The sequence below is a fragment of the Nuphar pumila genome, chromosome 14 (genome assembly GCF_984573655.1).
Source record: "Nuphar pumila chromosome 14, dmNupPumi1.hap1.1, whole genome shotgun sequence".
Taxonomy (NCBI): Eukaryota; Viridiplantae; Streptophyta; class Magnoliopsida; order Nymphaeales; family Nymphaeaceae; genus Nuphar; species Nuphar pumila.
The window spans coordinates 86,716,932-86,732,583 of NC_143262.1; the positions used below are offsets into that span (position 1 = coordinate 86,716,932).

The window sequence follows — 15,652 nt, forward strand, 5'->3', positions numbered from 1 at the left end:
CTAGAGTGAGAGATTTACTAAGGTGGTAAAAGAAGATGGGTGGTGGGAGGTGAGTTTATCTTTCTAAAAGTTTAAAGTCTAAACAACCACAATCCTTTTGATTTCTGTGGGTGGTCCTGCTGGTTGCATTTCTGAGCACCTACTTTTGAATTCCAAAAAGGAAGATTCATGCTTTCCATGGCTTGTCTTCATTCTGCAAATGGGGTGTTTCTGGGCCCCTCCCCTCATGCCTCATGTAAGAAAAAATGCTTCCTCCCTTATTATATTGTTGGATCTCTTTCTTTCTGACGAAAATGCATCTAGTCCTCCATCAAAACACTCAGAAAAGGCATCTCTTTTAGCCCTTTGGGCTATGCTCTGTATGTGGACTTTTGGGTTTCCTTTTTCCTTTTTTTTACTGTTTTCTTAATTTCCTTTAGCTTGGCTCTGGCCTCTATGCTTGGCTGCTTTTCACCAAACTGTTCAGTACCGCTTTGCTTATTTTATACATAAACGCCATCAAACTTGTCCCCTGCTTCAATTTGCTTTTTGTTTTCAAGCTCACATGTTCAGGAATCCATGGTAAATTCTTTCTTGACCTTTCTTTTCCCTTGGAAGAAACCCATTTGAGGGGTCTCTGTAGTTTGTTGCCTCTCCTTGTTGTATGAAGTAATTTATGGTAAAAGTGGAATTTTTATCTTTCCTCTAATGAGCCGGTCTGTTGCGGTCTCTCTGTTCTGTTATTTAGTTCCTTTTTTATCCACTGCCTGAAAAATACAATAGTCAAACTTGGAAATTTCCTTTCGCTTGATGACATTTGATGGGTTTTTCAACTGATTAACTTTTTTTCCCTCTTTGGTTGGATTGTAGTTGTGGAAATCCTTAGTTGACATATCTTCTTTTTATTGTTTCCTCATCAGGTTGCGGTTGATCAAGGGTGGACTGGTGCAAATGCAAGGTACAATTTTCTTGTAATTCATAGATGCTTTATGGGTACAAGAATTTTGATTCTTTGTAAATTTGTATAGTCTGTGTATTTTGCTGTTTGCTGACTGCATAACCTTATTTATAGCATAATTTCTCTGTTTTTCTTTCTACAAACAAAGTTACCAAGATTGTGGACTTTCTTGCTTTCAGCGTGGATCATTTCTATGTTAATGATTGGATATCAAAAGAAGAATATGAATTGTCTTAGTTTACATTACAATATTATCTCGGTGATGGTCTTATTATCAATCTTTTTGGAATTATTTGCATGGACCATTTTCATGAGTCATGGCGCCTTGTGGAGTGTATGGTGGATGATACTGCCAAGAAACATCTCGCAGCTAACGTATATGACTCTATGCCATTCTGCGGCTTAAGTGATGTCAGTGATTGGAAGGAGAAGGGATGTAGTGGAGCTCATTGATTGCTCTGTGTGGAAATAAGAATATTCGTCGTGATGTCTCAAACTAAATCCACCTGCATGAGTTTGGTTAACTGGCTACTTAAGTCTCTATTGTTCAAGAAAAATTTATACGAAATCTTTTGCAGATGTTTTTAAAGATACCCAAGCATTATTTTGTGAACATAGAAATTATTTTCATGTTTATCTTCCTTTGGTGTAGCCCTTTCAGAGTCCCTCTTTATTGGTTTTCACTTGGTTACTAGAAATTTAGATGTGACTATCTACCTGGTTGTTGCCTAATACAAGAAAACTGGGGGAAATTGGTCCACGTTATTTTTCATTTTTTTCATAATGCTGGTAAAATTTGGTTTCTGGTGATGTACCAGTTGATGGGTTATGTTTTGTATTCATGGGTTTGTCGTTGTTGTTTTATTCAGTATTTAGAACAGCTTCTTGATAATGACTAAGCGTATATGCTTTAGTTGCAAGTTCAAGTGTTGTTTTCCCTCTTCCTATCTTTTAGCACAGTTGAGCTGTAGTAAGCTGGAGATTGCATAGCCTTGTTTTGAATATATTTCTGTTGAAACTATGTCATGTCAAACAGTGACCTACGAGATAAGAACTCAGTTGTATCCAGTGGCGTAGCTAGGATTCATGTGAGGGGGGGGGGGCAAACAGGGGTGTAGCAAAAAATATATATTTGGTGTGATAGTCGGGGGTTTGGGGGCAGCGCCCCCAAAAATTTTTTTTTGAGATAAAATAAAAAATGGGTACATATATTAATAAAAATCTATTTCATATGGACAAATCAAACTATTTGCTGCAGTCAGGGCTGGGCTAGGACTGGGCTTTTAAAAAAAAAAAAATTAACTGTTTCAGGATGCAGGACTGGGCTACAGCCCAGTCCTGCCCCCCCCCAGCTCCGCCTCTGGTTGTATCTTACTTGGACCACCATTGGTAATGAGGATACTCTTTGTTCTGGCTCTAGAGTTGCTGTCAAACAGTGACGTATGAGATAAAAACTCCTCTGCATCTTATTTAGATCACCATTGATAATGAGGATACACATTGTTCTTGCTCTAGAATTGCTCTGCGTTATGGCCTCATTTTGATGAATCATCAAATGGAGGTCCATGTCTAAGATTGCATCAGAGATGTGTATCACTTTATGCTCTCATAAATAGTTAATTCATGGACGCATTTGAATGCAATTAGTTATGATATAATTGCCCTGAGAGATTAATTTCCAATGGATGCTTTCATTTTTTTTATTATGACTCATAGTGCTTATATGTTCTTTAAGTGCTATATTATTTTCTGTAGGAACTCAAATTTATTGAGCAGTTGGAGTCATTTTCTGTTCTGGGTAGTTTTGGTAACCCTAAACCTAGCTTGCTTATCAGGAGGGGTAAAAGAAAAAGAAAAAAACTCTGCCTACTGTAAGTTGGGTTAGCAAATGAAAGTAAGTTGTTCTGGGGGATTGTCACAGATCTCTAATGTTTGTGCACTATGAAGTGACTGGTGCGCAAAGAAACTCCTTTAATCATAATTTGGTACGCCAGGGCACATTAATTCTAAGGGATTAGACACAAGGACATGCTAATTTCCCATTCGCATATCCTAATTATTACCTGCTTATAGGGCATGAGGATCAAATTTCTAAAGTTTATTAGCATCTGCTACCGTTATCTATTCATGCATTAATTCTTGGCAAAATAAGTAGGCTGAGCACGCCTCAAGAGTATCAATAACGATACTGTGATGTATATTCTTGTAGAGAAAATCCCCTAGAAATACCAGCTTGTCTATCTTTGTTATATTTATCTAGCAAATGAGATGTCTTTAACTAGTTTCTCATCAGCTATCTTGTCCTCTTTCAGGTTTCTGGTTGCTTGAATGACCTATCAACTCCCGTAGGCATCCTTCTTTATCTCGTTGTCCATGGAACTGTTTCTTGTCTTTGAAAAGAGGAGGCTGAAGGAAGAGCTCCTGTTGCAATATTGTGAAAGGCATCATGCCTTTAAGGAGTCTTGCTAAACTTCCTGCCCAGTTTCGTAGTCAACCCATCCTCTACTAACATAAAATGGCAACATTTTCTTACCTTAATGTTCCAGACAAGAGAAAGTTCATCTATGGAGGACGTGAGCCTCGATGTCTTGATAACTACAGTGAGCAGTTTTTTTCCGCTCCTGCCATAGGACAGTTCTCCATACAACCCAACTTCCATAATTCCAATAATGCTGACATGAATGGAATGATATTTCAATCTCAAAGCTCTGCTGCATATCAGACATTTGCTAGTTCTGATTCTTCTGTTGCTACTCAAGACTCACATGGTTTCTCAGATACGGCTATAAAAAGATGCCTTCAGAATTTTTCCAGTCCAGAGACCGGTCATATACTAGATACAAGTTTGGAAGATTACAGTGCAGGTGAAATTAGAACGAGACTTGAAGAACTTGAAAGAGAATTATTAGATGATAATGATGTGGGTGAGTTTGAGGAATGTCAGAACATTTGTGTCGATGGAGAATGGGCTGAATCGATCGAGAATCTCTTGTTGTCAAAGTCCCCAAAAGAATCGTCTTCCGATTCAAACCTCAGCAGCACAATAGAAACGTCTACTGCTCCAATCACCAGTCCTCTCAGACATCCACATGAAACAATGAGAAGCCCGAAACAGTTGCTCTTTGAGTGTGCATTGGCAACATCCGAAGGTAGACTGGAAGAAGCATCTACCATGATCAACGATCTCAGGCAGATGGTCTCAATTGAAGGTGACCATTTACAGAGGATCACAGCTTACATGGCGGAAGGCCTTGCTGCTCGTCTGGTCTCTTCTGGACACCGCCTTTATAAATCTCTCAAATGCAAAGAACCACCTTCTTCTGATCGTCTCTCTGCCATGCAAATACTTTTTGATATCTGCCCATGTTTTAAATTTGGCTTCATGGCAGCAAATGGTGCGATCGCTGAAGTGTTCAAAGATGAAAATTGTGTTCATATAATCGATTTTGACATAAATCAAGGAAGCCAGTACATTACTCTCATTCAAGCACTCTCTACTAGGCAGAGCAGTAAGCCGACCCGTATGAGAATCACAGGTGTGGATGATCCCGAGTCGGTACAACGTGCAGTTGGTGGCTTGAGAATCATTGGCCAAAGACTCGAAGATCTGGCAAAGGCAGTTGGCGTGCCATTCGAGTTCAGAGCAATTCCTGCTAAAACATGTGATGTTACTCCGGATATACTTGATCTCCGAACAGGGGAGGAGGCATTGGTCGTCAATTTTGCATTTCAGCTCCACCATATGCCAGATGAGAGCGTCTCCACAGTGAACCAGCGTGACCGTCTTCTCCGCATGGTGAAGGGCCTCGGTCCAAAGCTCGTAACTGTGGTGGAGCAGGATGTAAACACAAACACAGCACCATTCTTAGCTCGGTTCCATGAGGTACACGAGTACTACTCTGCTGTCTTCGAGTCTCTAGATGTAATGATGCCGAGGGACAGCCCTGACAGGATGAATGTCGAGAGACAGTGCCTTGCACGCGATATAGTGAACATAGTGGCATGTGAAGGCGAAGAAAGGATAGAGAGGTATGAAGTTGCAGGAAAGTGGAGGGCGCGAATGATGATGGCAGGATTTGAAGCATGCCCACTGAGCACCTACGTAAACGACACAATCAGAGCGCTTCTGCATTGGTTATACTGTGATAGATACAAGCTGAAGGAAGACAGTGGTGCCCTGTACTTTGGGTGGGAAGAGAAGAGCCTAGTTGTAACCTCAGCATGGAGATGAGATTAAGCTCTCTTAGAACCAGTTTGTTACATTTAATAGTTGGTGATGTATCTGATCCACTGTTTTTTCCAATTCATGTTTATATCTATGCATTTATGCTCTGCTGCTGAACTATATGTAGAGAAAGGGAGCTTATTGTTTCTCTGTCCTACCTTACATTGGCATGCACACTAGCCCAGCTTGAGCCGAGCTTGGCATGTAGAAGCTCGGCTCGTCAAGGAAGTATGTGTACAGGCTCGACTCAAGGTCGTCCTGGGTCAATGTCTAGCAGGATGCATACGGCCGGGCTTGTCATGTATCGCCCAAAAAATAAGATGCACAGGCTCAGTCGAGCTAAGCTTGTACACGTCAAGCCCGGATTAGTGTTTCACCCTGAATACAACTGACTGAGCTGGTCTGGGCTCAGCAGGCACACACACAGAACATACCGGCCACCAGCACGGCAGTGGCACCGCCTTTATTCTTCATCTTTCGCATCCTCCTCCCTCACCCCCGCTGCCCCCCCCTCCCCCAGCAAGAAAGGGGAAAGGGGAGGAGAGAAGAGAGGGGAAGAGACACAGCGAGAAAGGGGTGGGCTCAAGAGGGGAAGAGAGAGCGAGAAAGGGGTGGGGCTCGAGAAGAAGCAAAGCAAATCCGAAATACTCGTAAAACCAAGCCTTATCGATCTCAGTAGGCCGATCAAGCTCGACTCACTCGTTTGCTCAGTCTGAAATGTAGAGCTAGTACAAGCTTGGCTCATTTACAATACGAGCCGAGTTTAGCCGGTTTGTGCATTCCTTGGTATGACTGCTTATTAAGGTTGCAATCCCCACTTACACACAAAAGAATGATTAGCATGATCCAAGTATATATATATATATATATATATATATATATATATATATATATATATATATATATATATATATAGAGAGAGAGAGAGAGAGAGAGAGAGAGAGAGAGAGAGAGAGAGAGAGTGAGAGTGCTTATGACCTCTAACCAGGTTGGGGCTATCCAGCACAAGTAGCAAGAGTAATACTATCTTGGCATTAAGATATAAACATAATCCTCCATGTTAAAAACACCTGGGGACGTTTGATTGCCTTGGTCTTGGATGCACAAATCTCTGGCCCGATAGCAAAGCGGTAGACACGCAAGACAAAATCTCTTGCTAAAGAGTGCGGAGGTTCGAATCCTTCATGTATTTTGGAAACTTTTGAGGATCCCATAACCGAGGGTCTAACCGCATGCGAGATCAGAACCTCAGATCTAAGATGATCCAATCAAACACACCCTTTGCGACTGAGGGTGTCATCAGTTTTTTAGTCCTTGGCAAGTCAAGCCAGCTATCGCAGTGGTGTCACCATCTAAGCCAAGTATCCACCTCTAGTGGCACTAACCATAAAGAAAAACCTCGCTCTAATACCAAACTGAAAAACTGTTCTCTCAATGAACAATCTCCAAATTGCATTAGCGTTTGAAGGGGCTCATAACTTAGCCAAGATACTTGTGACTTGGCTGAGTTTGAATCAGCAATAAGGTCGCCGTGGCTTAATGAGTTGAGCTCGAACAATGTATACAAAGGGACATAAGGCACCTAATGTATGGCAAGTTTCCAGTTTAGCCACCTCAGCTTTCAAATATTTAAAATAAAACACCTGTCTTTTAAGAAACTGCTCTTAGTTACTTTCTTATATCATCTAACTCTAGTTGTTCTTTAAATTGACACTTTTAATTTTCCTCTTTCTTTAAATGGTTGAATGTCACTTTTATACGCAGCTCCCCCTATTTGTAGCTACAGTTAACGGCTATAAATAATTTCAATGAATAAAAAGCACAGACTGTCATCTGAGTAATTTCTTTAAAAGGCATTTATCTTAAATACTTGCAAATTGAGGCAGCTATACGTGAAAAAGGATAGATGAAGTGGTCGCCATGCATAAATGTAACATGTTGGGAGTTCAATTCTTCACTTAATTTACACATTTGTGCAAAGTGCATCATCATCCCTCTCTAGATTAACATTAACATATCATCTACCTAAAGACAAATAACTACTAGTTTTCATGTTCTACTTTGCTATATATGCATTTGTTAAAAATCATGAATCTTAAATCAATATGAAATAATTATATTATTAATTTTTTCATATCATTGTTTATGTGATTATTTTAAACCATACAAAAACCTTAGCAATTTACTAACTTTCTTTTCGGGAGCTACTACATAGCCTTGGTGTTTCATATAAATCTCTTCTCTAAAAACACTATTTAAAAATGAAGTTTTAACATCTGCTTGATGAATCTAAAGTTTGAAAATTGATGCCAAAGTGATCATGGTTCTAATAAATGCAATCCTACTTTTAAAAGCATATGTGTCAAAAAAAATAAAGTGTTTTTATTTAAAACCTTTAGCAACAAGTTTTAGCTTTAAATTTTTAAATAGAACCATCTAGTCAATTTTTTTAATCTATTTACATTACAAAGGTTTAAAACCAATGAGTAAGTCAACCAAAATCCAAGTTTTATTTTCAATGAATCTATTTCACTCTTTATAACTTTTTTCCAAAAAACAGCATCTGAATAATTCATAGCTTTTGGAGGAAAAAAAGTATTTATCTATCATATAAAGATGAAAATCAACACTAAAAATCTTTTAGTTTTCTTAATCTCGTACTTTTTCAAACTTCACAATTTTCGGGCTGACAAATCTTTTTTTTTAATTAGCTCATTTTTAATATCTTTTAAAATTTTAATAGATTTTAAAGTTAATGTTCTCTAAATTCAGTTTGAATAGATTCTAAAATAACTTTGGTTTCAATATCTATAAATGTATAAATTTTGCTATTTTGAAAATATCCAACAAAAACACAATAAATTTTTTGAACCAAGTTTGTTTAATTTTAGTTCAGTTAGTTCTATATAAGCAATGCAACCTCAAACCTTTAAATAACTCAAATTCAGTTTTTATCTTTCCAAAACTCATAAGGTGGTGTTTAATCAAAATAGGAAACTTTAGTTAAGATATGATATAAACTAAACAATGCATCACTCTATATATTATATTTAATTCCAAAACTTATAAGCATCGCATTAACCATATATCCTAAAGTAATATTATATGGTTCAGCTACACTATTATGTTGAGGAATATATAGACGAGTATTTTGCCTGTATCCCATGAATATTAAAAATGATGAAATCATTTAAAAGATAAACTTTATTTTGCAATATAATATATGACCCATGATTTTCATGAATTTTTCATTCTTTTCTCTTGAATTTAACCGTATGAATGTGACTTACATGATTGGTTTCATAAGACCCGCTCTTCAATCATCCAATTTTGATGCAAAAACAAGATTTTTTTAAGTATTGAAAATGCTCACATTTCTAGTTCTCATAATTCATCACTCATATTTAGTAACTATATATATATATATAGAGAGAGAGAGAGAGGATGTTCCATCGAACAACTTTCTCTGTTCAATTCAAATGTATGATCAGTAGCACACACAAAACATGCAAAAAAAAGACCTTTAGCAGCGATCAGCGACCACCGCTAATTCCCTTTTGCACAAAGTCAAATGCTGATTTCATTCAAAGGTGACATCGTTCAATGTTAGCATGTTTCACATATATATATATATATATATAGAGAGAGAGAGAGAGAGAGAGAGTTGGTAGTTGCACAACCCTCAAGTGTGCAGTTACCTATGGGATCACGGTCTCTATGGAGGGCCACTGCAAAAAATGCTAAAAAACCACTAAAGCACGCTTTTTGCACATTTTAGAGTTTTTAGCGTGGTTTTTAACCACGGCTAAAAGTCTCCTTTTTGTTGAGACCTTTAGCGACGATCAAAAACAGCTAAGACATTTTTCGCAGTTTTGACGTTGTTTTCAGTGTTTTTTGCAGGAAAATGCTGAGCATCCATCACTCCCACGATGGATGCTGGCTTGCACTACTATAAATTATGTAGCTACACCCCACTATATATAGAGAGAGAGGAGTTAAACTAAAACATTAGATACATTCAATCTTATTAAAATAACTAAAATACCCTTAAATGGCATTTTTTTAAGTGCATGTTTACTTTTTTGAGCATTATTGGTCTTTTGGACTTTAGGGAAATTGAAAAGTCAAAACACCTTTATAAAAAAAATAACTTTATCAATATATCAAAGTTACATTTTCTTACCACAAAAAGTAACGATGTTTTTTCAAAAATATCATTTTTTAAAGGATATTTTAGATAATTTAATAAGTTAAATTCATAAAACGTTAAATACAACTAGTTTAATGTTTGATTAACCCAACGTTAATTTAATAAGTTAACATTAATTTTAGATATTTTATATATTTATATGGTGTCACAAATGCTAGATTGAACATTCTACCCAATTACATAAAGAATCAAAAGGATGCAATAAAGACTAATGAAACAAATAATTAGTGTTTGACGGATACAAAGCAAAGTGCTACTTCTGCTTGGGCTTGAAGTTCGGTCAAAACCTTTGTCAAATTTTCACGACAGATAGTGTGGTCGCTATTCTCACGAAGCATTTGCCGCAATCTGTACAAATTTAAATACCATATTCAGTATCCTTTTTTTAGATAGGATATTCAGTATCCATTCATTGAATCATTATAGGACATCCAAACATATTACAAAAAGAAAAAGAAAAAACATATATTTTACAATAATCAGCTACTGGATCACAAATTTGAAAAGAATGAATCCCGACTTCATGGAAAGATACAAGTGTGAATCTTGAAAAACTTTAATGAACAGTAAGATGCGACTCTCTCTCTCTCTCAAGTAATTATGGGGTTTAGTATCATCAAATAATCCTATAAAGAACAATTTTGCGTTAAGATTCTTTATAGTTACATATTCAATCAAGACAACAATCAAACTCTGTTGAACAAAATCCAACACTAAAATCAACCTCTTGATTAGCCATGAAAGTCCATTTAATCAGAACACAACCCAAACAACTTGTTAAGGATACTCCTTTTGAACTTCCCTTGTTCTTAGAATGCTTTATCTTAGCTCTTTGAGTATTAGAGTAATGAACGTCATTAAATCCTCTTCTATGAAGGGATGATTGCATGCCACTAACAACATAAATACTATAAGCAGTCCAGTAGTGAAGTATGATCTCCTGATCATCAACTTGAGCAATATACCTCACTAACACTTTATCACCCTTATCATACAGTTTCGATGAGTGCTTATAGCTGTTTTCTTCTCACACCCTGGAATAGATAGATCTAGTAGACTTCAAAGCACCTCTTACAATGCTCCTATCCCAAAAAATAGACATACTAGTGATGATCAATCACCCCAAAAAATCATCAAGCTCACAAACCTTTATACCTCCACAACCATCACTGATGTGTAATAATATTACCATGTGATGAGACACTCATCCACTGAATAATTAGGCACCGGTTCCAATAATGATGAGTAAAGAATTCTACATGAAATCAATCTTAAACTTTAGGTTGCCAGATTCCTAGAGAAGTTACATGGTGACTGAATATTTCCAAAGGTCAAAAAATCAACATGGGCCTGCCATGCACCATCACACGCACACTGAGCACCCCTGTTGCTGACACAATACTGGACACACCACGACAATTGGTGAATACAGTCAAACCTATCGGACATAGTCAACACCATGTCCCTAAGCTCGTCTATTTCTTTTTTTATTTCAATTGTTCATTTTGTGCATGATTTTTATCTTAAAGTTGGTCATTGATTACATATCATATCAGTTTTCAACTTGGTTACAATCGCTGTTTGTAATTGTAGTTATTTAGAATTTGCACCGAAAACTGTATTCATTGATTATTGCTTTAAGAATTTTATATATATATATTGGCCTTGTCAGTGTGTCCTAGTTTTACACACCTCTCATGTGTGTCCATGTCTATGTGACAGATGCCATGCATGCAATGTGAGTATTCAAGGAACTAAAATAGGAAAATTCTTGGCAAAGTTCTAACAGACTGGTACTGTCAAGCATATTCACCACCTATCCAGATTGTCCTATTTCAGCATGACCAAGAGGCACTGGATTCTCTGTTGGACCATTCGTACACCTGCTCCCTTCATATGGTAGCAATTCCTCAGGCTTCCTTGCTGCAATAAAACACTACCCCATCACCCATCACCCATCACTGTCATGGCATTCAACTGGAAGTTGATATTGCAGATAGCTGAATCAAACACCACAGGCAAAAAAGGGCATGAGGTTCATCAGTTTTGATTTTAGCTTAACCTTTCCTTTGTCCCTTTCAAATGCACAGGCTTCTAATTTAGTCATTTGAATTCTGTTCTCCATGCATGAAATCAGTGGCCATCATACAACCTGCCATGAATGCTACCAGCCTCAAGGCCTCTTGATCCTTGTTTTCCTTCCACAAATAGTCAAGGAACAGTTTAGGTACATATGTGCCTATTTTATCTTTTCTTATCCATAGAGATATTTTAGCCATTCTTTTCATATCAAACACGTGATCTATGTAAAGTGATCTTCCCCAATACCTGGTCAACAAGAACTATAGTTTCACCGCTAGAATTTCCTCAGAAAAAACCTAACCAAAATGTAGCAAGACAAAAGGACCTCCAAACGGGTGATGAGTATTGTCATTTGAGATTGAAAAAGCATATAAAAAATGAAGCTGAAGATCACTTGATGCTTGCAAGGAAATGGCAGAACCCAATATTGATATGGTTCCCAAACTATCAAAATATACACAAAAAGGACAGCAATTTTCCAAATAAAATTACTTCACAAATGTTGAAGATCAATTAGCCTAGTCATTGTTATGATGCTTGATTGTTGTGCCTGTCTTATGTTCCCGATGTTCATGTATTGCATATTCAATCAGTCTCTTTAACTAGGCCACCCTTCATCCTTTTGTCATTTACCTTCTGAAAAGGATAAATGATGAAGATATCCCCTTCCCTCAAAAACGCAAAAGCATTGAAATGCTTACAAGTATACAAAAATATCCGGACATTATAACTAACAACTTGATTCTCCTTACCTATAATAGCCGTCAAAATTGAAGATGCAGAGAAATAATTGCTTGATGAGACTACGGCATGGTAATATGAGTCACTACTGTAAGACACAATAGGATACCTTTGCAAGAAGACTAATAAACCATATGGCACAAAGTTAAGACAATAAAAACAAAAATCACATCAAACCTGACTTGATGGCATGAATTACCTTTGGACAATGGCAATATTGCCATGTCCAGTTGACAGAATAAACATAGAATTAGTAGGCAATGCCTCATAAAGACTTTGTATCCTGGCATCCAAGCGAGTTAGTATGCCCTCTAGTTCAGGTGTTATGCAACTTTTGACTGAGTTTCTTTTTCCAGAGTTGCCATTGCAGGTCAGCAAAGAGATCATCTCTGCAATTTGAGCACCTAGCTTTTCTCTGTCCCTTGCTTGCATTACAAAATATGAATTCAACTCTGAGAATTGGGCCCAAACAAAATTAACTTTCTCACTCTTTACCTGCAATGCAAGATGAAATATACATGGTGATTGCGGTAATAGAAAATGAGAATATATGTATAACCAAAGTTTTGAAAATTAATAATAATAATAGTGCGAACCTCTTTTTTTACTTTTCCAAGAGCATCTTCATCAGAAGACACTGGGATCGCATGGCATGGTCCAATCGCATAGCGTTTCAATACAGAAATGTTGTCAACTATAGAACAAGTCTGGCCATTTTCACTAAAAAGTGAGACCAAATTCTTCCTCAAGAACGGGGTTCGAGAACCCAATTCAGGACCTATCATGAACGAAGATCAGAGCTTATTATGTTATATATTGAAAAGAAAGGTTTTTGCTGAAACACACATCCAAGATTTTATGGTCCAGACTAGCAATCAAGTTTGAACAAGTTAAGCTGTTTCTTTAGGCTGCCTACAGTTTTTTTTCGAAAAGAGCATGACGTGTAAAATTAATTGCATTATCAACACAGAACGTTCGTTATTTATGAATTTTTATTTTAGAACAATTCAATCCAATTTAGGAAATAATAGAATTATAACATAGGTCAAAACAAAGAAGATACCATGTTTAATCTTCAGTAACACCAAGTCCATTGCAGCTCTGGCATCCTCCACACTATCATGCCCGGTTGTAGAATTTTGAATCTCTCGAGAAAGAAACTTCCTTGCAAGAACTCGCAAAGCAGGTTTAAAATGGGCACCATGAGGATGCTTGTATAGGATGGCTGTATCAATCACAAGCTTATGTGAGATCTTCAATGCCAAAAGGTCATTCTCCAATGAGTGTCCAACGAGGATGGTTTCCATGTAAACAAGTTTTAAAAACTCTTCCTGATAATGGGCAAGCAAAGGAAATAGCACACATTAGCTGAGATACTTCTCATGTGATGCCACCATATCAGACAAAAACTATCATAAGATTGACAGAATAAAAAATATTCAAGTGACCTGAATTAACCTGAATATCTTGTAGAGTGGTGGTTACAGCATTGAGCATTTCACAAGTAATTCCACTAAACCTGCACAATTTAGAAGAAAGTCACAATGATGCAATGGTGAATGAACACAAAACTTCGAAAAAAAATACCAAAAAACTGCAAAGGAAAAGAATCAATTACTATGCATATTACAACTTAATCATATGTTGGTTGACGAGATTTTCAGTAATGAGGATTTATGTAATTTATTTTTAGGGTGCATTTGTGCACAAACCACTCTTTCCTAAGCTGACAGCGATAAGAAGAAAATCAACTTATCTTTTACCCTGTTTCACGTCAATGCCCCCCCTTATTCAGTCATCTTTACAAACAAAACATCTATTTGTGTTCTTAGGAAGGGGGTGTGGGGAATCAGCTTGAATAGTCGATATCATCTCGGACACATGAGTTCCATTCATGTTTTATGCATGACACATGTAATATGACCAAGTGCCAATGAAATCAAGAAATCGGGCATGTGTAAGTTAGAAAAGTGACTGCTTAAAGAGAAGGGAAGATTTATTATGCACACTGCCTCCACAATTATTCAGAAATACCAATTGTCTCTTGAACAAGCATTGAATAAAGATGAATACCTTTATTTCTTACATTACCTTGTGTTGTAATCAATAATATTATTAGAAGGCTTAACCAACTTATCAAGCACCACCTGCAAGATAAATAGGATAAAATGAGCAGTTTATAAACAATAGATCAGAATACAAATAGCATATAGATTTATTATGCTAATACTTGAAAAGGACAAGCAGAAGAACATAGAAACTGAAACAGCTATAGAGTTTGTAATTAACACTGGACTTGCATTCTAGCAATATTTAAGCAAACATCAAATCAGAAGTATAACTATTATAAGTGTTCCAGGTGACCGATGGAAGAGTATCAACACAGCTAAGAGAGATGGTGTCAAAAAATTATTAATGCAATGTACAAAAGGCTAAAGTTGATTATTGAAAGTATATATAATATGGTGTAGCATAGTATTATGTAAAGTAATAGTGTATTAGTTAGTATGTACATACCCCATTAAGAAGGGGGGCATACTACTCATTTATCTCTTTTTACCTTTTTCTGTACTAAAGGGGGTCGACCCTCTAAGTGAGTTAAGTTCTTCACTCACGACATCAATAGAGAAACTCGTTCCCTCCTCTAAATCTAACGTTTTTCCACTTCTTCCTCACATTTTCTAACCTAGTATCAGAGCCCTATTTGAGAAGGAGAAGAAGCATCTGGACAGCATAGGAGGGAGAACCACAGGCAGCCTTGCATCGACATTTGCGCCTCTGCTGATGTCATCCATTGAAGAATGACTGTACGGACTGCTTGAGGTTTGAGGCATTTGAGTTAGGGCTTTGCTAGGGTTCTATTTTACAGTCTTATTGAATCAAATCCCACTCAGTTTGGACGAGCTTTGGATTTTATATCATTTTTGTAATGCTTTTTCTGTTGAAGATAGTTTTCTGCTCAGATTTTGTGAAACGGTGGTGTATGATCTATTCTTCAACTGTTTGTGGCTTGGGTTATGTGTATTGGCACCGTTTTTTAATTGGGAATCTGTTAGAATTCAGAGCTTGGTCAAATCTGAAGTATTCTCAGAGTTTTGTTGATTGTGATGGCTAGCTCTTAGATGTGGTAACTAGTATTATGAATGTTCTGGGCATATTACTTGAATCGGGTGGTTGCGTTTGCTGAGTTTTTGTGCTCAGACTTTGTTGACTGTTAATTGGGAGTGTGCTATAGCATTTATCAGTTTTGTTTATGCTGATAGCAGTCCTATTGTTGGGTCGTGTGCTGTCACTGCTGAGTTTTTAAAGCCGTGCCTATTGTGAAATCTTCTCATGCTGGTTTTGATATGTTTGACTACAGTTGGTTGAGATTCCTTGGGTTTGCAGCGTGTTTGTGATATTGCTCTTGTACGTTGTTTGTGGTTTTGTGCAGTGGTTCTTTGGAGATTGTAGTTGG

At 37.1% G+C, this 15,652-nt stretch overlaps 2 protein-coding genes across 8 annotated transcripts in view; one reads left to right on the forward strand and one right to left on the reverse strand.

Moving 5' to 3' along the window:
• Window positions 1–215: 215 nt before the first annotated feature.
• On the forward strand, window positions 216–5,259 carry LOC149817248 (scarecrow-like protein 1). 4 transcript variants are annotated; one of them, XM_089987228.1, is made up of 4 exons: window positions 283–561; window positions 900–937; window positions 3,250–3,282; window positions 3,484–5,259. In XM_089987228.1, the coding sequence occupies exon 4, from the start codon at window positions 3,615–3,617 to the stop codon at window positions 5,166–5,168; it is 1,554 nt and encodes a 517-aa protein (XP_089843354.1). In that variant the 5' UTR covers window positions 283–561; window positions 900–937; window positions 3,250–3,282; window positions 3,484–3,614; the 3' UTR covers window positions 5,169–5,259. The 4 variants fall into 4 exon arrangements, with proteins under 4 accessions (XP_089843353.1, XP_089843354.1, XP_089843351.1 ...); XM_089987227.1 differs by lacking the exon at window positions 283–561 and adding an exon at window positions 216–235 and having other exon boundaries at window positions 3,250–5,259; XM_089987225.1 differs by having other exon boundaries at window positions 3,250–5,259.
• Window positions 5,260–9,512: 4,253 nt separating this feature from the next.
• Window positions 9,513–15,652, reverse strand: part of LOC149817249 (small RNA degrading nuclease 5-like) — a 37,841-nt gene continuing 31,701 nt past the window's right edge. For 3 of the 4 annotated variants that reach the window (XM_089988207.1, XM_089988208.1, XM_089988210.1), the window contains 6 exons: window positions 14,287–14,342; window positions 13,654–13,714; window positions 13,259–13,526; window positions 12,792–12,973; window positions 12,395–12,690; window positions 9,513–9,720 (listed from right to left, as the gene is read on the reverse strand). In XM_089988207.1, coding sequence (XP_089844333.1) covers window positions 9,597–9,720; window positions 12,395–12,690; window positions 12,792–12,973; window positions 13,259–13,526; window positions 13,654–13,714; window positions 14,287–14,342 — 987 coding nt within the window. In that variant the 3' untranslated portion in view covers window positions 9,513–9,596. Of the gene's footprint in view, window positions 9,721–12,372; window positions 12,691–12,791; window positions 12,974–13,258; window positions 13,527–13,653; window positions 13,715–14,286; window positions 14,343–15,652 lie in introns of all 4 variants that reach the window. The other variant, XM_089988209.1, reaches the window with a different exon arrangement.

Bases quoted from the DNA above. Each gene is read 5' to 3' on its own strand.
- LOC149817248 (XM_089987227.1), top strand. From the start codon at position 3,453: ATGGCAACATTTTCTTACCTTAATGTTCCAGACAAGAGAAAGTTCATC.